This window comes from Elephas maximus, chromosome 2 (assembly GCF_024166365.1).
Source record: "Elephas maximus indicus isolate mEleMax1 chromosome 2, mEleMax1 primary haplotype, whole genome shotgun sequence".
Lineage (NCBI taxonomy): Eukaryota > Metazoa > Chordata > Mammalia > Proboscidea > Elephantidae > Elephas > Elephas maximus.
In genome coordinates, this window is record NC_064820.1 from 126450209 (window position 1) to 126473769 (window position 23561).

At 40.4% G+C, this 23561-nt stretch overlaps 1 protein-coding gene across 1 annotated transcript; it reads left to right on the forward strand.

The window, feature by feature from the left end:
- The first annotated feature begins 1097 nt into the window (after positions 1 to 1097).
- Positions 1098 to 12921, forward strand: HINT1 (histidine triad nucleotide binding protein 1). Its single transcript, XM_049873033.1, has 3 exons — positions 1098 to 1334; positions 3804 to 3908; positions 12604 to 12921. The coding sequence occupies exons 1-3, from the start codon at positions 1224 to 1226 to the stop codon at positions 12766 to 12768; spliced, it is 381 nt and encodes a 126-aa protein (XP_049728990.1). The 5' UTR covers positions 1098 to 1223; the 3' UTR covers positions 12769 to 12921.
- Positions 12922 to 23561: the final 10640 nt, after the last annotated feature.

Sequence of the window (23561 nt, forward strand, 5' to 3'; positions counted from 1 at the left end):
GTAATTTGACCGTAGTGCAAGTGGAGAGGCCCGATAGGAGGCTATTGAAGTACTCTAGGCAAGAGATAGTAGCTTGGATTAGGGTAGTGGGGTAGAGAAGGTAAGAAGAGGTAAGAGGAAAACCAGGAGGGTGAAGATTATTGCCGACAGGAGCGAATGGTCAACTGCGCCAAATAATGCAGAAAGGTACTGTATGATCAGAACTGGGGTTGCCCCTAGGATTTTGTATAAGTGCAGGCCCACAGTGACCTTGACAAGAGGGTAATGGGTTTGAAAAAGAAAGATGAGAAAGTGAACACAATATAAACTCTTTAAAATAGCAGAGATATGGAGGAGGGTGTGTGGTTAAGGAAAGTTGTTTAAGGTGGGGCATATTACATTCTTTTGATTGTTGCTGGGAATAATTATTTCTAGAACAGTCGTTTTCAAATTTGAATCGGAAGCATTTGCGGAGGTTTACAAACTACCAATGTCTAGGTCCCACAACCAGAGATGCCGATTTAATTGATCTGGTGTGCGGCCAGGGTCTCGGGGATTTTTCAAAGCTCCCCAAGTGATTTTAACGTGCAGTCAGGGTTGACAACCACTGCTAGAGAGAAAAAAAGTGACGCAAGAAGGAGCCAAGACCTTAGGTAGCCGAGTAGTGAAACACTGCTGCAAAAATCAAAACAGACGATTCTATTGCTCCCCTAGTCCCAGAGAAGTAGTGGGGTGTCTCAGCCAACAAACCTGACCAACACACTTCGATTATTAAATCTTTTCAGTACAGCATTCAGCTTTACCTACAACACTCCGTAAGATACGTGAAAAAGTGCTTACACCAGGAACTCCACTCCCCGGAGAGTTATACACAGCAGGAGACAGAAAAAGAGAGATGGAAGGACGGAGGGAGAAAAGAAGGGTGAGAAATGAAGAATGGAGAGAGGGAAGGAAGAAGGAAGAAATGAAGAAATTAAAGAATGGAAAAAAAGTCTCTGAGGCTCTTCGACCCTTGGATGGAGAACCTCCTCCAAACCGGGTCGCTACAGGCAGTTCCCCGGGGACTCCCGCGCCCCCGCGGCAGCTGCAGCTCAAGTCTCCAGTGCGCACGCGCACGGCCAGCTCGGGCGCGCGAGCAGCGGTCCTCGCGCAGGCTTGGCAGCGCTGCCGTCCCTCTCCCGCTCGCCTTGCTCTTTCTTCCTCCGGAGCTTCTCCCGGAGCCGCGGCGCAGGAGGGAGACCGAGATGGCAGATGAGATCGCCAAAGCTCAGGTCGCTCGGCCTGGTGGCGACACAATCTTCGGGAAAATCATCCGCAAGGAAATCCCAGCCAAAATCATTTTTGAGGATGACCGGGTAGGCACCGGGCGCCGCCTCGCTCGTGGGCTGAGGCGGGAGCAGCCGCCCATGGACACGCGGATTTCCCGCGGAGGGAAGAGGAGGCTTGGGCGGCGCCGCCCGGAAGGGAAGGGACCCGGCCGCCCGGGCCAAGGACCCGCATGGCCTCTGTCGCGGATCCCGCGCCAGCGGGCAGGGCCGCGGCCGCTCGGAGGCGGCCTGCCGGCGCGTGCCGGAGCTCTGGTTACTCGTTATCAGCCCGGGCGCGGGCCAGGCCGCCGGGGGCCTGGGCGCGTGTGGGGGGCGCGCCGAGTCCTCGGCGTGGCCGCCCGCCCGCTGCACGGCTGCCTCGGACCTCGCCTGTGTGAGGAATCTCGCAATCTCGCCAGCTCTCTCCCTGATAGGGAGAAACCCTATCCGGCCCTGACTCGGGCCCAATCTCCGCGATCTCCCGCGCACAGCCGGCCAGCCAGGGGCGTTCCCGGGTGCCTGGCCTCGCCGCGCCGCTTTCTAGGGCTGCGGCCCGGGCCGCGCTGGACGCCTTGGAGCTGGGCGGCGAACCGGCCCGCAGGCCGCTTCCGCGCGGGTTGGCAAGCACCCCTCCCGGCTCGGGCCGCGGACTCCGGAGATAGGAGTGGGCCCGCGTCTGGGATTTGCCTTCTTTTGGCCTCTCCCACTGAACATTTTCCACGTATAGACAGTTGAATGGTTTCTTTTATTTTCCACAGGAAGCAGTTTTATGCTGAACAGTTGCCATTGAGTCGACTTTGACTCGTAGGTTTTGTTGACTTCATTATAGGTGAAATTTTGATTTAGAAAGGCCGAGTCAACGTGACTTTGAGACGTCCTATGCAAAGTATTTAGTGGACAGTTGTGTTTATGGGTTTGGATTTCAGATAAAGTGGGGCAGGAGGTTGGCTGGTTTAGATATAAGCGCTTTGTAAACTTCCTGTTAATTTAAATTTAAGAAATACGGAATATCAGAGAAACATCATTTTATGCTATACTAGATTCAAAATGTATCTACAATTTATTTTCTTAGAGGCAAATTTGGTTTAAATGCCTTATTTGGTACTATTTGGGGGAAAATTGTTTTAGGAAAAGCATATTTAAAAAAAAATTTGCTACTGCCTTTTACAAATGATCGTTGAAATATTGAGTTTTGAACCCCCAAATCCAACAGTTTAATTAACATCATGAAACAATCTAAATGATACAGCATTTTAAAAATTTTTAATTGTGCTTTAAGTGACAGTTTACAAATCAAGTCAGCCTCTCATACAAGAATTTCTCTCCCCCTAATGAGACAGCACATTCCTTCTCTCCACCTTCTATTTTCATGTCCATTCAGCCAGCTTCTGCCCCCTCTGCCTTCTCATCCCCCCTCCAGACAGGAGCTGCCCACATAGAATGATACAGCATTGTTTATGGAGTACCAAATAAAATTACTTCTGAGACAGATAAGCGTGGATGGGCTCTCTTGGGCAGCTTCGACCTTCAGAGGAGAACAAGAGATATAAAAACATTCATGTAATATATTCGTTTATGGATACCTCTTGTGTGGTAATTTGTCTAAATGCTACTCACCCTCCTCAGTTCTACAAAAGAGAATAGGTATATTTCTTAAATAGTTAAATAAAGTGGGAAGAATAGGTACTGATCAAATATCAGCCAAATATGTAATTACAAAACTGATTGAAGCTGTAAAGGAAAAATACAGGAAACTGCACAACAGGTGCTTCTGACCTGAGGAAGAAGGGTGATATGGGACAGGGAGTAAGCCAAGGTTTCCTTCAGACACAATCTATATGAGAGCTGAGGAATGAATAGCAGTTTAAGTTAGACATAAGTTGATGTTACCGGAGAGGGGATAATTGCAGTAGAGGGAACCGCATTTGAAAAAGCTCTGAGTATGGAGAGATAATGGACAGTGTGACTTTAATGTAAAGAGTTGCATGAGTTGAGACTGGAAAGGTAGGAAACTAGTTGGCTAGTTTCTACTTATCCCTTGGATCTCGACTTAAATGTCACTAAATCTTTTTTTTTTTTTTGTTATTATCTTACAGTTTCACCCTTTTTCTTTGTAACATGTATGACCTTTGATGATTATATCTTTATTTAAAATTGATCTTCTCACTAGACTGTAAGTTCCATGAAAAGGACCATGGGACCTTGTGTGTTATATATTAATTCTTTTCTTAGCAGCTAGTACAGTGCTATGCATGTGGTTAAACCAAAAACCAAACCCATTGTCGAGTCAGTTCCAACTCATAGTGACTGTATAGGACAGAGTAGAACTGCCCCATAGGGTTTCCAAGGAGCAACTGGTGGATTCAAAGTGCTGACCTTTTGGTTAGCAGGTGTGCTTTTAACCACTGCACCACCAGGGCCTCTGTGTGTGGTTAGTGCTCTTTAAATACTCTGAAATTATGTTAAGTTTAGCTTACCAAATGATAAACTAAAACTTGGATATTTTCTTTTCTTTAGTGTCTCGCTTTTCATGACATCTCCCCTCAAGCGCCAACACATTTTCTGGTGATACCTAAGAAACATATTTCCCAGATTTCTGTAGCAGAAGATGATGATGAAAGTGTAAGTAAATTTATTAACACAAATTTGTCTATTATCTTGCTTTTTAAATTAGGAGACTAAATTTTGTTCCACAGCGATAGACATTTTCATCTTGCTAGAGCTATTACTAAGGAAAACCAGGAAAACCATTAGGGCTTAAATATAATGTATAAATAGTTTGAATTTCATGAAACATATATTTAGAAATAAAATACATTTTATTGGTGTGCTGTAAGACAAGGAATTGGTATGCTGTGTCATTAGATCTGAGAAAAAAAGAAAAATTCAAACTTTTGAAATTCTGGTAATGAAAATGATGTTTAAAGGTGATTTGTGCAGATACATCGGAGGCATACACTAAAAGGAAAGTCACAAATATATGAAAGCCAAGATCAAATAAACTATGTTTATCTAAAATAGGTATACAAAGTCCATGTATATAACTCACAATGAACACTCCAAATACTTGTGCTTAGTGAGTCCAAAAGTTTGGTTACTGAATCTACAAATTATAGCAGGGGTTGGCAATCTATGGTCTGTGGGCCATCTGGCTAGCTGTAAATTTTATTGGGACACAGCTACTTTCATTTTTTAAATTATTATCTCCTAATAGCATTGTTAATTTTGACAGAGGCCATATGGCCTGCAAGTCTGAAATATTGAGTATTTGGTCCTTTACAGAAAAAGTTTGCTGACTGCTAGCTTAAGTAGCAGCCTGGGAACAGAAAGAGGTAATCAGGAAGTATCACTTTGCTCTGTAGAAGAAATTAGAAAATCTGTGAAACAAAGATATAACTTGAAAAGCACAGCAGTCCTGGTACCACATAATACGTGGTCTGATGGGCTTTAAAAATATCTCAGATTCTGTCAGGCTAGCATAGTACTGTAATTTTCATAGTTTTAACCCTGAGTGGTCAAGAATAAGGAAATTATTTTGAATAAACTGTTTTAAGAAGACAGAGTTGTATCCACAATTTGTATAAATTTCTACCAGCTTAACTCTGTAGAAAATATTCATTCATTATTGCTATTTCCATGAGGATTTATAGTATTTGTTTACCTAGATTAGAGGTTTTCAGATTTCTGTAGTGTTTTCCAAAGGAAACCTTACAAGGTGCCTGAGTTTCACAGGCTATTTTAATCTTCATTATAAGATTAAATGGTATTTGTAAAATTTTATGGAAGCAGCTTTTTTGAGGCCCAGTTACAGATTGCTGACTTATGTAAATGAGAGGAATTATAGATAGGGCTACTTCTGTCATCTTCTATGCCAGAGAATGAAAATTTTAGAATTGTTACATAGGCAAGTGATGGCATAGATTTAAAAATATACATAGAAGACTGATGACCGTTGTAAACATTTGTTTCTTTAAACTGTGTGTTCTTACATTCTTAATTTTCATTATGAATTAATTTATTGGTACTAACATCTGTATATTTTATTACAATACCATTATCCTTTAAGATTGAGCAGAGAAAAGTGAGAGAAGATGCCCTGTTACTCTAATAAAAAAACTGAAGATGCTTCCGTAGTCTAAGGTGGTGGTGGTATTTGAATAGTATTTTTTTTTCCCCAAACTTTTATGAAACTGCTAATTTAAGTAGCATAAAGGTGTGTTTGGTATAATTTAAGGTAGTAGTACCTTAAAACAATTGCCAAAGAGAAGTTTAGGTGGTTTTTCTAGTATCAATGTTTGTTCATTTTCCTTTGCCTTGGGAAGCTCTGTGAGATCCCTTTACTGTGTAAGGTGTTTTAGAGCCAAAAACTTGGGGATGGTTTCTCACAAGGACTAGATTGTGTTTGGATTCTTTCAAAGCAGGGAAATAAAAATTTCAGGACACCAAGAGACACATGGGTTGAAGTATTTCACTTTCGATTCTCTTAATAAAAGCAGTGACCAAACATTATTCACCTATTACTCTCCTTGCTTTCAGCCCTCTGTCTAAAGGAGGGCATCTTCAGTATCCTGAATGATCTGAGGCCCCACATACGGCATTATTCCTTTGGTGATTGTGGGCGGACAAAGAAAGAAGGGTTGCCTTAAACCTTTGCTAGTTCAACTAGGCCACTGTCCCATCAAAGGGAAAGGAAATTGTGATCCTTTTTCTTCTCTTTACAAGGTAGAAATTGGGAGTCTATGATTAAATTCATTCCAGTTTCCTTTTGCTTTATCTTAAGCATAAGGACAAGTTTCTCCCTAAACTGCTGGAGACTTAAATATCAAAAGAGTATAGGACTACTAAACAAAAAGGTTCTAATCAAGGGATTAGGAGGTATTGCTTATTTTCCTTGAATGCGGAAATGCAACTGTCTTTGAGGAAAGGCCTGTCTTAACTTAGGCACAATGGTCACTATTTGTTCATTTGTTTTCATAAAGGAAAAGTACTATTAACAGACATGTTAAGGAATTCTAGTGCTTTCCCCAAAGATCCTTCCCATTTACCCCTTGAGTTGAGTAATTGGAACAATTAGGATAGGTTTTTTTTTTTTAAATAGCTTTATTGTGCTGTACTTCACATACTATATAAATCACCCATTTAAAGTGTACAATACAGAGGTTTTTAGTATGTTCATAGAGTCATGCAACCATCGCCACAGCCGATTTTAGAATATTTTCATCACCTCCAAATGGAAACCCATACCCATTGACAAAAAAACTAAAACCAAACCCACTGCCATTGAGTAGATTCTGACTCATAGCAGCCCTGAAGGACAGAATAGAACCGCCCCATAGTGTTTCCAGGGAGCAGCTGGTGGATTAGAACTGTCAACCTTTTGATTTGCAGCCATAGCTCTTAGCCAGTATGCCACCTCCCTCCCATAAAGCCCTTCCCTTCCAAGCTCTAGGCAACCACCAGTCTACTTTCTGTCTCAATAGATTTGCCTGTTCTGCATGTTTCATATAAACAAAATCATACAGTCTGATCTTTTGTGACTGTTTCTTTCATTTATTGCAAAGTTTTCAAGGCTTGTGACACCATGTATCAATTACATGTTGGCTCCTGACCTGTGACTTCATTCTTTTTTATGGCTGAATAATACTCTACTAAATACCACATTTATTCATCAGTGGATGGACATTTGGGTTGTTTCTACTTTTTGGTTATTGTGAAAAAATACTGCTATGAACATTTGTACAAGTTTTTATGTGGATGCATTTTTTCATTTCTTTGCGTATGTACCTAGGAGTAGAATTGCTGGGTCATACAGTGACTCTTATGTGTAACATTTTGGGGAACTGTCAGAGTGTTTTCCAAAGCAGTTGTACCATTTTACAGTCCCACCGGCAATGTATGAAGGTACCAGTTTTTCTGCATTTTGGCCAACAGTCGTTATTATCTCTGACTGTAGCCATTTTAGTGTGTGTGAAGTGATATGTCATTGCAGTTTGGATGTGCATTTCCTGGTTTTTGGGTTAATGGCTAAGGATAGGTAGACTTTTAAGGTACAACATACTGTTCTTTCAAGGCAAAATAAGTCACAGTTCCCAAACTGATCAGTAATTTGGCCTTGTATTGATTTTCTATATTATGTCAAATAAGATAGTTACATTTTAGTTTGATCCAGATTGACATAATCTGTGAATTTAGGAGAGTCCCAGTTTATTCAGTCTGTCTCGCCAAGGGTATGCCTCTCTTCTTAATTTTAATTCAAATAGTATGTGCTTAATTTGCTATCTGTATCCTAGTATACAGAGTCCCTGGGTGGTGTAAATGTATACAGTGGCCCATCTACATTGATAGCATTATTAGCACACGATTTCTCCTATCAGCTGTGCATTCTCAGTCACTGGAAGGGTGATCCAGTGTGGCATTACTGCTAGATAAATAAAAGGGGTGGAGACATCCCAATTTACCTTAGAAAAGCCAGTACATATTTAATTTGACCCAGTTGCCTTTATAAGGAGTTAAGGCTTGCCATTCTCTTGGCAGATAGATCAATGTGCATTTTAGCCAGGCGCTGGCACACCAGTGAGAGAGTTGATCCTAATGAAATAGGATCATGATTCTGGTCTCAAACAGGGTTAGGGGAATTATGCTATCAAAGATATCAGTTAGAGACCTCTTAATTTTAAATGACTTTTATATATTTTCAATGTCCCCGTTTAGCTACATATTGAACGTTCGTCATACCCTCTTAATCCCGATTGAGTAAATTACACAACTCTTTCTACTTCCTGTCCTTATAATTTTGCAAATAGCGATTCAGTGTTCCTTATTAGCATTGATCTGGCTTCCTACCTGTTGGATATGACCTTTATCCCTGTGGTCTAAACTTAATCATTTATTCCTTAGTCTGGACTCAGTCATCTATACCTGTTACTTAGGCTGATGGGTATTACAGCTTCATAATGACATTGACTCTGGAGAAAGTTACATGACCTTAGAGAATTAGAGTTAATGAGGCGCCTGACCTGAGACTTAAGGAGCTCATTCCATAATGGCACTTGAGGGTGATGGGCAAGATAGAAAGTCTGTTTTATATAAAGTTTCTCTCAGTTCCAGTTGCTGTTGAGTTAGCTCCAACTCATGGTGACCCCATGTGTGTCAGAGTAGAACTGTGTTCCACAGGGTTTTCAGTGGCAGATTTTTTGGAAATAGATGGTTAGACCTTTCTTGTCAATTCTTTATTAAAAGACTATTGATAACCTAAGTAAATAGATAGATATACTATTTTCATGGATTAGAAGACTAAATTTCATGAATATATCGTTTTCCTCAGTTTGAGCTATAGATTCAGTTAAAATAAAAATTTTGGAACTTGACAAGCTGATTCCAAAGTATAGGTGGAAAGTGGAAAAGTTCAGCAATAGTAAAAAAGCCTCTTGAAGAACAAGGTAGAGGACTTGCCCTAACAGTTGCATGTTACAGCAGCAGTAATTAAAAAACAGAGTGGTATCAGTTCAGAGATAAATGGAACTTTGGAATGAAATAGAGAGTCCAGAAACAGACCCTTATGTACGTGAACCTTCGGTGTTTAACAGTCATGTTCCAGATCAGTAAGGAAAGGAAGTGTTTGTTTGCTTCTTTGGTTTTGATAAATTTTATAATGCAAAATTTCAAACATGGAGAAGTAGGGAGAATAGCAAGTACAGTATAATGAAGCCTCAGATACATGTCAACTAATGCCAACAATTGTCAATTTATCAGTCCCATATCTCTCCTCTCCCCCTAATTTTTTTGAAGCAAATGCCAGAAATGTCATTTTAGGGTGGATTTTTCTAATAAACAATGCTGGGATATCATATCAAAAAATGAAATTGGACCAAAACATCATATTTTCAGTTAAAGGAAGGTGTTTAGAAGCCAAAATTAGAGAATGCCTTCATGTCCTTGGGGTTAGGAAGGATTCCTTAACAAAAAAACTGAGGAAGGATACTTGTAATCTCTGAAGTTGGGGGAAAGGTGGAGAATAAATAGAGTCACTCAGGAGTCTTCTAGGGAATGATAATGTCCTATTTTTTGACTTGCTAGTAAAAAAAAAAAAAAAGGCGTACAGAAACCCTGGTGGTGTAGTGATTAAGAGCTACGGCTGCTAACTGAAAGGTGGGGCAGTTCTACTCTATCCTATAGGATCATATGAGTCAGAAATGACTTGATGGCAATGGGTTTGGTTTTTTTTTTTAGTAGGCATACATGTTTGTTTTATTATTCTTTAAATTGTGCTTTCATACATTTTTATATATGTGGTGTTTCACAATAAGTAAAAAATAAACCTGGAAATTAAAAAATGGATATTTTGTGTCTTCAGTATTTTGTTTACTTGGGTGTGTCTTTTTAAGTGAGAAATTACTCCTGAAACTTTAGAAACTTCAGGCATTAATTTTTAACTCAGTGCATTTGCACAAATCATAGAGTTCAAAGGTTAGAGTGCTGAGTGGTAAAATACCACCTTATCTGGAATAACAGAAAGATTAAACCTTTAGAGTTTTAAAGTTTAACATTCATTGTAGTTGCACAAATTATGGTATTTTAAAGTCAGAGCCTCTCAGTCTAACGTTGAGCTTGCCTCTAGATAGAATGTTAATTTTTACCCAGTTAACTTTCTAAATTGGAGTTTTAAGGTCAGCTCTTTAACATAGAAGACACAGTTCTTTGCTGGGAAGGATTCACTGAACAACTTTAAAACTGTGTTAACCCTTAATTAAATTCGTGACGAACATGGACATTCCCAGATCTGTTATAGTTTTTGGGGATTTGCAGGACTCTGTGGCAAATATTGGTATCACTCCTGTTCATCCTGTTTCTGCTTTTTGACTCAGTCTACAGGTAGTTTGTCTCCATTTGCAAATGGAGCCTACTTGTGTGCTGCTAGCTTTTTTTTTTAAGTAAAGATAAAGGTGGAACGGATGGAGAGAGAAAGAACATTAAACTACCTGTTCACTCTTTATGATTTCTTATGGTAAGAGAACAAAGGTGGGGGCTTGCCTCTCTTACAAACATTCTAACAAGCTCTCAGGAGAGGGAACTCCTCTGGTTCCTATGACAAGAAAAGAGGGAAGGAAGAGAGAATCTAAAGTTTCTATTTCCATTGTCATTATAAGCCCCAAAGGACCTTCATGGTGCAATGGTTAAGTGTTTGGCTGCTAAGCTGAAAGGTTGGTGCTTTGAACCCATCCAGCAGCTCTGTCGGGGAAAGACCTGGCAATCTCCTGTAAAGATTACAGCCTAGGAAACCCTATGGGGCAGCTCTGCTCAGTCACATGGGGTCTCAGTGAGTCAGAATCGACTCGATAGCCACTGACAACAATAATAATTCCCAGGATAGTGAACTCTGCTGTTCCTGCTGTACCGTCCTTTGTAGTCTGAAGCTTATGGATGCTTACCGACTCTAGTCAAAGCCGCAATTTGATTCTTATGATGGCAGTGAGATTTTTAAGATCACTAAAAAACAGAGGAAAGTTTATTTATTTATTTTAACACCTTTTATGTGCTACGAAATAGATACAACAGGGAAACACTATTTAGCAAACAATACTACCACACTGGTCAGCCTTCTACCTTCAGAAGGGTCTTGATTCCCAGAACCAGCTTTGCTTCATTGGTGTTTGGGGCAGTAGCAAAGAGGGAATACTGTACCTCGATAGGGAGGGTTTTTCTGGCTCAACTGGGATAGCCTTTTGACCAAAGAGATGACGTGAGACTTTGGAGTTTATTTTTCTGGAGCAAAAATTGTGGTTCTTTTGCCTGATTTTAAATATAAAGGTCAAGTTTCTCTTCAAATTAATACAAGCATACATATCAAAAGAACAAGTAAACTAGATTCCTAAACAAGAAGGGTTCTAGGCAAAGATAAGTTGGTAATACTCATTTTTCCTCAATGTAGAAATGTGATAATATGTAGGAAAGGGCTCAATAACCATCTATTAATGCTGTTGATTACATAGAAAAAAAAATATATGTATGTGTGTGTATGTATATATATATATTTTATGTATGTATTCACACAGATACATATCTTTACCTATATATGTTGTTTTGCCAGGGGGTACAGGCTTCAATGAAAAGTTTTCCTAATGCTCCTTGTCCACCACCTGTCTGTGTGTTGCTATGATGCTGGAAGCTGTGTCACCAGTATCTCAAATACGAGCAAGGTCACAGATGGTAGACAGGTTTCAGTGGCGCTTCCAGACCAAGACCGATTAGGAAAAAAGGCATGGTGATGTACTTCCAAAAATCAGCTAGTGAAAACCTTATGGATCACAACACATCGTCTGACTTGCTTGCTATGGACACATCCAGAAGGATCAATCGCTAGAAGTGGGCATTATGTTTAGTGAAGTAGAGGCCCAATGAGGGGGTGGGAGATGCTTGGAGAGATGGATCGGCACAGTAGCTGCAGTGATGAACTCACGTGCCAGTGATGATGAGGGCGATGCAGAAGTACCGGGCATCATTTCGTTTAGTTGTGCGTAAGGTTGCTGTGAGTTGGAGTTGGCTTGACAGCAGCTAGCAACAACAATGCTCCTTGTGGTAGATTGCATAATTGTTCATAAATTCTCACTACATTTTGTTTCTTTAGGGAAGTGCATTATACTTACTGCTCATTGAGGGCAGGCCTGGTCATATGACTTGATTTGGCCAATGAACAAATGCACGCATAAGTGGTATACGTCATTTTTGAGCAGAAACTTTAAGAGGCAGCATCTGCTTTACCATGTTCTCTTTTTCCACTGCCACCGTTACCATAAAGAGGCTGCTTGATTGGGCTGGGTCTCTAAGTGAAAAAGATGTAGAATACAAAGCAGCAACCAACCTATGATGAACACGTAATGAACACAACAATGTCTTTGTTGTAAGACAGATTTGGGGGTGGTTTGTTACCACCATGTAACCAAACCTGTCTTGACTTATATATTCCCTCATACCAAGAAAGCAAGATGTCTTGCTTTATTAAGGAAACTTAAATACCATTTGGAATATGATTTTAAAAATGTTATTTAATCAAGCAGCAGATTTTGTGTCTATTTTGTTTATTGAAATTGTTGTTAGTTAATAGGCTCCATTTAGCAGTGATTTAATATCTAATCTTAATGGGTTCTTAATATAATTTTTGCTGTATTAGGGTTAAAAGCGTTTTCACATATTTGCCCCTTTAAAGGGGTATGTTTCAACTTGGTGGTTTTTTAATTTAATGTTTTTCTTGGCAGTTTGTTGTTTAATGGCAGGAAGTTTTAAATTGCATATGCTTAAGAAACTTTTTTTTCTTTTACAGCTTCTGGGACATTTAATGATTGTTGGCAAGAAATGTGCTGCTGATCTGGGCCTGAGCAAGGGTTATCGAATGGTGGTGAATGAAGGTTCAGATGGGGGACAGTCTGTCTATCATGTTCATCTCCATGTTCTTGGAGGTCGGCAGATGAATTGGCCTCCTGGTTAAAAATGCTTTGGGGATAGTTTTCCCTTCTCTAGGCAGTGACCAGGTTTGCATGTTTGAATATGTTAAATGGAACATTTGTTTTTGCCTGTGTATGGAGGGATTAAGGAAATAATTTTAAAACCCATACATAATAAAAGACATTGTTGCATGGTTTACAGTCTCTGAATTCTGTATTTTGATTTGTTATTTTAAAAAAAGTATCTGTTGGAATTTTTTGGAGGGTGGGGCTCATAACTTGGGAAATTTCTTGTTTTTTCCCCCAGGGAGACTTCATTGTGACATTGTTATAATGCTGTGACTAGTCTATGGAGACAAATTTGGCTTTAGCTTTGAAATATCCTTTCAGGCTAAAATCATGAAATATTAGTCCAGGAGAAGATTTTCTAACCTAGTTCTCATTTTCTAAGAACGTAGGAGTATGTGATATGATTGATCCAGTGAGTCCAGAAACAATGTTTTGGGCCTAGCCTACATGTTTCCCCTGGACCGTTGGAGTAATTTGGAAGGGGTGAGCGTAGTGTCACAGAATCTTTGATGACCAAGTGAAGCCGTGCAGTGGTGTCTCCTTGCTGTCTAAACTCTCTCTGAATATTCATTATAAATACTTGAAAACGTTTTACTTAGCATTCACTTTTCAAATTGAAAACTCATTGTTGTGATTGTATATGTACACACTAGCAAAAATAAGTTATGTATGAATCTGACCCTGTGGAGTAGTAGAGGGAACGTCAGGATCAGAGTTGTTACACAGACTGACAACCAGACCTTCCGGTGTTGACATTGCCACACACCCCCCAGCCTTTCGAAGGGCAAATTGTTTTGCTTCTTGATTTTCCTACATGTAGGCGTTTAGCTTTCGTTTTCTGTTGCCTGCTAAATCAGTAACCAGTTGCTCATGTACTTCTCAGCTTCCAAAATTGAATACTTCTTGTCTCTTTGGTCTTCTTTTTCATTCTCTTTGTCCTTGTGTGTTTATTCCTCTTTTAAAATCTCTAAAAAGAGCATTTTAGTAGGCTTTTGGCACATTCAAGGAGCCCTGGTGGTGCAGTGGCTAGACACTTGGCTGCTAACCAAAAGGTCAGCAGTTCAAACCCACCAGCTGCTCCATGGGAGAAAGATGTGGTAGTCTGTTTCCATAAAGGCTATAGCCTTGGAAACCCTATGAGCACTTCTACTCTGTCCTGTAGGGTTGCTTTGAGTCAGAATTGACTCGATGGCTATGGGTTTTTGGTTTTGGTGACACATTTAATTGAAAATTCTTTGTTTTTCTTTTGAATTTTTTGTTGAGTGATTTTTAGATTTTTTTTTTTTTGGCAGGGTGGAATTTAGGGAAATTAGCTCTTTATGTTTTATAAATAATAATTTTTTTCCAATTTGTCATTGGTTTCCTTACTTTGTTCATGGTGTTTAAAATATTTTGTATAATTTAAGCCTCATTTTAAAAACTTGCTTTGTATTAAAAAAAAAAACCTTTCCTAGCCCAAGAGAATTTTTTAAAATCATTTTTTTTTCTTGTACCTTACGGCTTTATATTGGGGGAAGGTCTGGAGGAATTTTGGAAGGGTTTGTGCAACAATAAAGAATGAAATCGTGAGAGAAGCATTTGTATTATGTCTAAGAGGGTTGAGTCTGCTTTTCCGATAGCCTCTGGGGTACTGCAAGCATATTGTCTTTTCTCCTAATTTAGTCAAACCTGTGCTAATAAATAGGTAGACAGTGGTGTGACCTCTCTGCCTTAAAGATACCTGTGATAATATACAGCAAACCTTGTGTCTTCAAGATAGTCTGCAGTCATCCTCGCTCTGGTATTCACACCCTGGTGTAGTTTCCCATATTGAATCAGGGCTGGTCTTTGATCAGTAGTATGGTAGAAGTGGCAGAGTTTGATTACTAAAGGTAAGTTATAAAGGGCATTGTGGCTTATACTTTGATCTCTTAGATTGTAAACTTTGGGGTAAGCCAGCTGCTTACACTCAAGCAGCCCACTGGAAAAGCCCATGTTGAGAGGAACAGGCCTCCTACCAAGAGCCAGCAACAACATGTCAGCTGTGTGACTAAACCACGTTGGAGGGAGATCCTTCAGTCAAGCCTTCAGATGACTGCAGTCCTGGTCAACATCTGACTGTAACCTGATGAGGGATCCCAAGACAGAAGAAGCACTTGGCTAATCTGCCCCTGAATTTCTAACCTAGAGAAGCTGAGATAATAATTACTGTTTTTTAAGCCACTAAGTTTTGTTAGATAACATCCCTTTTTCTTTTCTCCTTAGCCCATAGCAAGACTGTTCCTCCACATCCTTCCAGCTGTGTGGGGCCTTATGTCTGTACCCTGGTCAGTTGGATGTGTGAGGCATTGATATATGCCATTTCCAGCCCCCTGAAAAATCGTCCATGCTGTCTCCCATGCCCACCCTTTCTGCTGGCACAATGCAGAAAGGATTCAGTAGAAGACATTGAACTTGTTTTTTTTGTGAAAATATTCATAACAAAACATATATCCAATTAACATTTTCTACCTGTAGACATTGAGCTGTTTGATGGAAGAAACTTGAATGCCTGAATGAATGAATGGAGCAGAGTTCCCGTCCCTACTTCTGACCTCCGGACTTGCGTTGTGTTAAGCCACTGAGACTTCAGGGTTTAGGTAACAGTAGCTCTTTAAATAATACAAGACCTATGACTGGGGAGTAGTTGAATTTACCCACCTGTATAAGATGGTTTGGAATTTTAACAGCTATTAAAAAAACCCAAAACCAAACCCACTGCCGTTGAGTCGATTCTGACACATAGTGATCCAATAGGACAGAGTACAGCTGCCCAATAGAGTTTCCAAGAAGCACCTGGCAGATTTGAACTGCCCATCTCTTGGTTAGCAGCCGTAGCACTTAACCACTACACCACCAGGGTTTCCTAGTCTTTTATTGTTCTCTGCTCTTTGAATTTGCCAGGAGGATGAGTGTCAGCACTAGCAAGGTTAGAATTTAGAAGTAACAATTGGATTTGTAAGTGAGTGTAAGGCAGCTTTTTTTGAGACCATAGCACTACAGCTCAGTTGAACTGAGCTGAGAGGGAGGTTAAACGGGAGATGGCAGCTATCTTTAACATTAAATGTTACATTTTAGATCTGAAGTGATAGGTTCAACCATTCAAAGAGTTTATCTTTGTGATAATCTGTTTGAGTAAGCCACTGAAAAAATCAAAATTGTCTATAGCCCTTATTTAAAAAATGTGTAATTTTCATTTGTATTGGTTAGAATTATCCTTCATAATACATAAAACAGAGGTTTGAACAGGATAAAACAAAAAACAAAAAAAACCCCCAAATCTGTTGCCATTGAGTCAATTCTGATTCATAGCGACCCTGTAGGACAGAGTAGAACTGCTCCATACGGTTTCCAACTAGCACCCGGTGGATTTGAAGGGCCAACCTTTCGGTTAGCAGCCATAGCTCTTAACCATTATGCCACCAGGGTTTCCTTGAACAGGATAGAGGCTTATTTTTCTCTCAACAGAGTCCTGAGGTAGAAGTCCAGAACTTCTGGCAGCTCCATAATGTCAGCAAGAATTTGGGTCCCTATGTGCTGTGCCACCCTTAGCGCTTGATTTTGATCTTCAAGATCACTTCATGGTTCAATGTGACTGATGCAGCTCTAGCTACTGAATTCTCGCATCAAAAAGAGGAAAGGAAAAAGGGCAAAAAGTCACATGCTAGCGTTATATCCCTTTTTAAAGGAGCTTTTCTAGAGGTTCGTCTCAGCACTTTATATATCATTAGCCATGCCAAGCTTTAAGACAGGCTGGGTAACTTGCGGCCCAGAATAAAATTAGAAAGGAAAAAGGTAAAGTAGGTATTGAGAGACATGTCACAGCCTGTGCTCGATCTTTGATAGCTAGCATATGTGAATGTGGGAAAGCAGCCATGCATTCCTGGACCTTCACCCAAGTGCTGAAGAGACTGCTCCAAGTAGCCACAATTTTTTCCTGCTTTCTTTTCTTCCTTTATTTTTTAATTTTAGATGAAGGTTTACAGAACAAACTAGTTTCTCATCAAACAGCTCACACATAGTTGTATGACGTTGGTTAACAACCCCATGACATGTAAACACTCTCCGTTCTCAACCCTGGGTTCTGTATTACCAGCTTTCCTGATCCCTCCTGCCTTCCAGTCCCTGGCACAGGGCTGGTACGCCCCTTTTGTTTTGTTCCACGGGCCTGTTCAATCTTTGGTTGAAGGGTGAACCTCAGGAGTGGCCTCATTACTGAGCTGAAAGGGTGTGGGGGGCCATACTCTCAGGGTTTCTTCTGTCTCTGTCAGACAAGTCTAGTCTTTCTTTTTGAGTTAGAATTTTGTTCTACATTTTTCTCCAGCTCTCTCTGGGACCCTCTATTGTGATCCCTGTCAGAGCAGTCAGTGATGGTAGCCGGGCACCATCTAGATGCACTGGACTTATTCTGGTGGAGGCCGTGGTAGATGTGGTCCATTAGTCCTTTGGACTAATCTTTCACTTATGTCTTTAGTTTTCTTCATTCTTCCATGCTCCTGAAGGGATGAGACCAGTGGAGTATCCTAGATAGCCGCTCACAGGCTTTTAAGACCCCAGACGCTGCTCACAAAGTAGAATGTGGAACGTCTTTATAAACTATGTTATGCCAATTGAGCTAGATGTTCCCTGAGACCATGGTCCCCACAGCCCTCAGCCCAGCAATTCGGCTCCTCAGGGAGTTTGAATGTGTCTATGGAGCTACCATGGCCTTGCAGTTGTACAGGTTGTGCTGGCTTCCCCAGTATTGTGTACTGCCTTACCCTTCAAAGTTACTGGTTATCTTTTGTCTATGAGGTGTTTTTCCATCCCCACCCCTCCTCTCGCTTGTAACCATCAAATATTGTTTCTCTTTGTATGTAAACCTTTTCATGAGTTTATACAGTCATGGTGTCATACAATATTTGACCTTTTGTGATTAACTTAATTCACTCAGCATAATGTCCTCCAGATGCATCCATGTTATGACATGCTTCACAGATCCGTTGTTGGTCTTTATCGTTTCATAATACTCCATTGTGTTTTTGTAGTGCTTTTTTTTTTGTGGTGCTAACATTTTCTTTGTTCCTGTTACCCTCCTGTGCTGAGTTCCTTTTGTTTGTAGATTTCTTTTTAATTTCCTTTGTTTTTGTAGATTTTGTTTTTATTGAGACTTTATGTTTTTCTTCTTTATTTTGATGGTTTGTTTCTTCGTGGTTACCTTGAAATTTACCCTTATCTTCTACTATTACTTGGTATTGCCTTGCCTTCCTCTCCATTAGAAAGTTCTATACCTATACCGTTTATATCCTCTTTTATTTTCCTGATGTTGTCATTTACAAATTAACCTCTCTGGTTCTGTGTTGCAATCGTTTTGATTTTGGATAGTCCCTGAGAGTTCATTTCCTAGGTTGGTACCTGGCTGGTACAATCTTGCGTCCTAGATTCAGGCTGTGGTCTGATATTGTTTGTTCTCAGACCGAAGGACTCCCTTTAATAATTCTTGTGAGTTTGGTTTGGTTTTTACATATTTCCTTAATATATGTGGAAATGCCCTAATCTCACCATCATATCTGAATGAAAGTTTTGCAGGATATATTATTCTTGGTTGGCAATTTTTTGCTTTCAAGGTTTTATATACATCAGCCTGTTGCCTTCTTGCCTGAATAGTTTCTGCCAAATAATGAGAGCTTGGTCTTACTGTTTCTCCTCTGTATGTGACTTTTTGTTTTTCTCAAGCTGCTCGCAGGATTTTTTCTTTGTCTTTGGTTTTAGCTAGTGTGATTATGATATGCCTTGGTGTTTTTCTTTTGGGGTCTATCCTATATGGGGTTTGTTGAGCTTCTTGGATGGTCAGCTTTTCATCATTCATGATATTAGGGAAGGTTTCTGTCAGCAATTCTTCAGTGATCCTCTCTGTGTTTTCCATTTTCTCTCCCTGTTCTGGAACGCCAATCACTTGCAAATTTTTACTTTTAAGGCACATAATTCTTAGGGTTTCTTCATTTTTCTTTGTTCTTTTTTCTGACTTTTTCCTCACAGTTGTATGCAAGCGTTTGTCTTCAGTTTTGCTGATTCTGTCTTCCATCATTTCAAACCTGCTCCTCAGCCCTTCTATGACATTGTCCATTTCTGAAATCTTGTTTATCTTTTGGACTTCCAATTGTTTTTGTATGATTTCTAGTTGTGAATTTATTTTGCCATTTTGTCCCTGTATTACTTTCCTGAGTTGTTCCATTTTTGGTCTGTATTTTCCATGAATTTTTCTGCCTTTTCCAAAAATTTGTCTATTTTTTCCTCATTTTTGTCTGCTTTTTGCGTCAACTCTTGTATTTCTCTGAATATTAGAGATTTAAATTCCCGTCAGGTAGTTCTAGTGCCTTTTCTTCTACTGGAAAGTCATCTGGTGTTTTATTTTGGACACCTACTAGACTCATCCTGTCCTTTTTTAAAATATGTTTTGATGTTGTCTGCTGTCTTTGGGACATTCAGTAGTTATTTTCTTTGTTTCTTGATTGTAGATTTGTTTGTTTCATCCTGTATGTTTTATTTGGTTATGTCTAAGCAGCCAGGCTACGCGTTCTTTGTTGTTTGCTCATCTGTAGTCAGATACTTTTCACCTCCCTGTCCAATGGGTGGGGCCAGTCACTCAGCTGTGGTGCAGCAGGGCAGGTCCAGCTGAAGGGGAGGGCCTGTGATGGGTTGTTTGTGGCACGTACTACTACGGCCAACAGGGCGGGCCAGGAATCAGTGCTGGGCAGATTCCAATAGGCTGTGTCTGAGCTGCTCGGAGGTGTGATGTTCAGCACACGGTGTGCATAGGCAGGAAAAAGGGGTGGAGGTTGTGATGTATGGAGCTAGTATGGGTATGGGAAAGAGGAGAGAGAAACAGGAGCCAAAAACAAACAAAGGAAAAAAAAAAACATGCAAAGGGAACTTGCCGTCGGAGTGGAGAGATGAGAACATGAGAAATAGAAGCAAAAAGGGAAAAAGAAAAAAAAAAAAAACTAGATTAAAATTTGGAAAAGAAAAAAAGAAAAGAGAAGCCCCCTGGAGTCCTGGAGTCTCACTGGTGGGGCTGCTAAGACTGCGGAAGTGGCTCCCAGCCTGTGCAGTATAGCCTGGCTAGAGGGAGTATAGATGTCACACAGCAGCAGGTATTCAGGAGACAGGAAAAGAAGATGAGTGTGGAGAGATGAGAACTGAGAAATGAAGACAGAAAGGGAAAAAGAGAGAAAAGAAAGAAAAAAAGAGAAGGGAAAAAAGAAATGCCCCCACTGATTCCACCTATAGGGCTGTGCAGCTTGGGGGAGTGGTTCCTAAGCCATCAGTGCAGCCCAGCTAGAAGGGGCTCCCAAGCTGCAAAAAGAAGCAGAAAGCAAACAAAACCTGAACAAAGCAAAGCAAGAAAAAAAAAAAAAAAAAAGCCTCAGGGATCCCACCAGTGTAGTGTCGCAGGCCGGGGGAGTGGTTCCCTAGTCCAGCATGGCTTCTCAGCCTTTCAAGAAGAAGCAAAGATGGCACATGGAGCCAGGTGTTCCAGAGAAAGGAGGGGGAGGTGGTAGAAGGAACAGAAGAAACCAAAAGAGACGGAAAGAACGAATACCAACTCAGGGACCTGGCCAGCGTGTGCAGGACGAATCCAAGCAGCCTGAGGCCAAAGCAGTTGCCCCCCGGCCAAGAGACTGTGTGTGGCGGGAAGCAGAGGAGGTGGGGGGGGCGGGGGTGGCGGAACGGGGGGACTAGGAAAGCTCTATCTCCTGCTAGGAACTTTTGTGAAGCTGCTTCCCTGTACTCCCTGTCTGCTGATCTCCGACATGGGTGGGGTGAATCCAAGTGGTAAAGATGCTGCACTTCCCAGCCAGCTGGGCCACCGCAGCCAGCCGGGAACCTCTGAGGTAGAACAGCGGGAAGAATACAAGGAGTGGGAAAGTGTACATCGCTGGTTACTGGGAGCTCTGTCTCCTGCTGGGAGTTCCTGGAAGCTACTTTCCCGTGCTCCCTGTCTGCCGAGCCCGGATTAGAGTCCAAGGTGGTGGATCAGTGCTGCGTTAGCTGATGGGGCCCTCCGCATGTATTTCTCCTCGCTCTCCATGCTCTGTCAGTTTCTTATTCCATTCAGTGCTTGGCTGAGTTCTCTATCTCTTCATTTGGCACTTCAGGTTCCAGGAATGACGTTTGTCTCCGTTTTACTTAGTTTTTCGGGTCTTTGCTGTCGGGGGATGGCGTGGTGCTTCTGTCTATCCCAAGTAGCCACAATTTGACTGCATTCTCTCTTGTCTCTGACATTGAGTCAAGACCAGGAGGCACTGGTCTTGGCCACCACCAACTATTTTCTGTGAATAACAGTGAGTGCAATTTTAATCCCAAGTAAAGCGCTTTCCTTGCTACACTCGTTTCTGGTGCTCTCTTATACTGGCTACAATACGTATTTTTTTCTTTCCACATTATGGCTTACAAAATAATAAATTTTAAAAGGCTCTTTGTTACAGCATGGGGTTTTAAAGGGAGCAAAAAGTGGTTAATTGTTTTTCCCTCAAATATGTACTGTAAATATGTCTGCTGATTCAAACTCTGCGTATCATTTTATTAAACACAAAAGCAACCTATTTGATAGTACCAGCTGATGATAGTAATTGCTCCTTGAATGCTTTATGTACCATAAAACTCACTGCCATCAAATCGATTCCAACTCGTAGGGTTTCCAGGGAGTGGCTGGTGGATTTGAACTGCCAACCTTTTGTTTAGCAGCCCTAGCTCTTAACCACTGCATCACCAGGGCTCCTTATATATACCATAGGATCATTGAATACAGAGATTTTTGCCTATAATATATAACTCATTAAACTTTGTTATATATTATAGCTAGTTCTATAAGCTTCTGAGAAGTAGTGACTTGTACATGCGTTTGCATATTTAGAGTAAATTTTGATGTTTCTGTAGTTGGTTTCTTCTCTTTATCTCATACTGAAGATTATTTTGCAATTGTCCTCAAAACAGTATATCCAGTTTAACATAAATTCATTGATCTTTGTTTGAAAATGGTCTGAAAGCTTGGGTAGCTTCATGTTACTTTTTTTAAAGTCAGGATTATTCAGGAATAATTTAAATACAGTAATATTTACCTTTAAAAATTTACAATTTGATGAGTTTTGACAAATATATATAGCCATGTCTCTGTCACCACAATCGAGATATGTTGTTATTGTTTTTAGGTGCTCTCAAGTTGATTCTGACTCATAGAGCCCCTATGCACGACTCATAGTGCCCCAGAACGAAGCACTGCCCAGTCCTGCACCATCCTCAAAATCATTGCTATGTTTGAGCCCATTGTTGGGGCCACTGTGTCAGTCCATCTCATTAAGGATCTTCCTCTTTTCTGCTGACCCTCTATCAAGCATGAAGTTCTTCTCCAGGGACTGGCCCCTTCTGAGAACATATCCAAAGTATGTTAAATGAAGTCTTGGCATCTTCCCCTCTAAGGAGCATTCTGGCTGTACTGCTTCCAAGACAGATTTGTCCTGGCAGTCCATGGCATATTCAGTATTCTTTGCCAGCACCATAATTCAAATATATTAATTCTTCAGTTTCCCTTATTCAGAATTGTCCAGCTTTCACATGCATATGAGGTGAATAAAAATACTATAACTTTGGTCAGGTGCACGTTAGTCGTCAAAGTGACATTTTTAAAGAGATCTTCTGCAGCACATTTGCCCAATGCAGTATGTTGTTTGATTTCTTGACTGCTGCTTCCATGGGCACTGATTACAGATACAAGTAAAATGAAATCCTTGACAACTTCAATATTTTCTCTGTTTATCATGATGTTGCTTATTGGTCCAGCTGTGAGGATTTCTGTTTTCTTTATGTTGAGGTGTAATCCATACTGAAGGCTGTGGTCTTTGATCATCAGTAAATGCTTCAGGTCCTCTTCGCTTTCAGCAAGCAAGGTTGTGTCATCTGCATATCGCAGGTTTTTAGACTCTTCCGCCAGCCCTGATACCACGTTCTTTACATAGTCCAGTTTCTTAGACTATTTGCTCAGCATATAGATTGAATCAGTATGGTGAAAGGATACAACCCTGATGCACATCTTTTCTGATTTTAAACCACTCAATATACCCTTTTTCTTTTCAAACAACTGCCTCTTGTTCTATGTACAGGTTCTGCATGAGCATAATTAAGTGTTCTAGAATTCCCATTTTTTGCAGTGTTATCTATAATTTGTTATAATCTACACAGTCTAATGCCTTTGCATAGGAAATAAATTACAGGTAAACATCTTTCTGGTATTCTCTGCTTTCAACCAAGATCCATCTGACATCAGCAATTATATCCCTCGTTCTATGTCCTCTTCTAAATCTGGCTTGAATTTCTGGTGGTTCCCTGTCAATGCACTGCTGCAACTGCTTTTGAATGATGTTTGGCAAAATTCTACTTGCGTGTGATAATGATATTGTTTGACAATTTCCACATTCTGTTAGATCTCTTTTCTTTGGAATGGATACAAATATGGATCTCTTCCAGCTCTTTTACTTCAATCAAGATATAGAATATTTTAATCACACCACAAAAACTTGTTAGGAGCCCATTTTATAAACCATGCACGAGATTCTGTAGTTGGATCAGTATGATAGTGATAGAGCTCATGAGAAGTGATCAGATTCAACATGTACTTTGAAGGTTTTATTGACTATGCAAAGGCAGTATTTATCAATGTATAAAATAGAGGGTGAGAGAAAAAAAGGAGTCAAGCATTTATTATTTCTCAAGA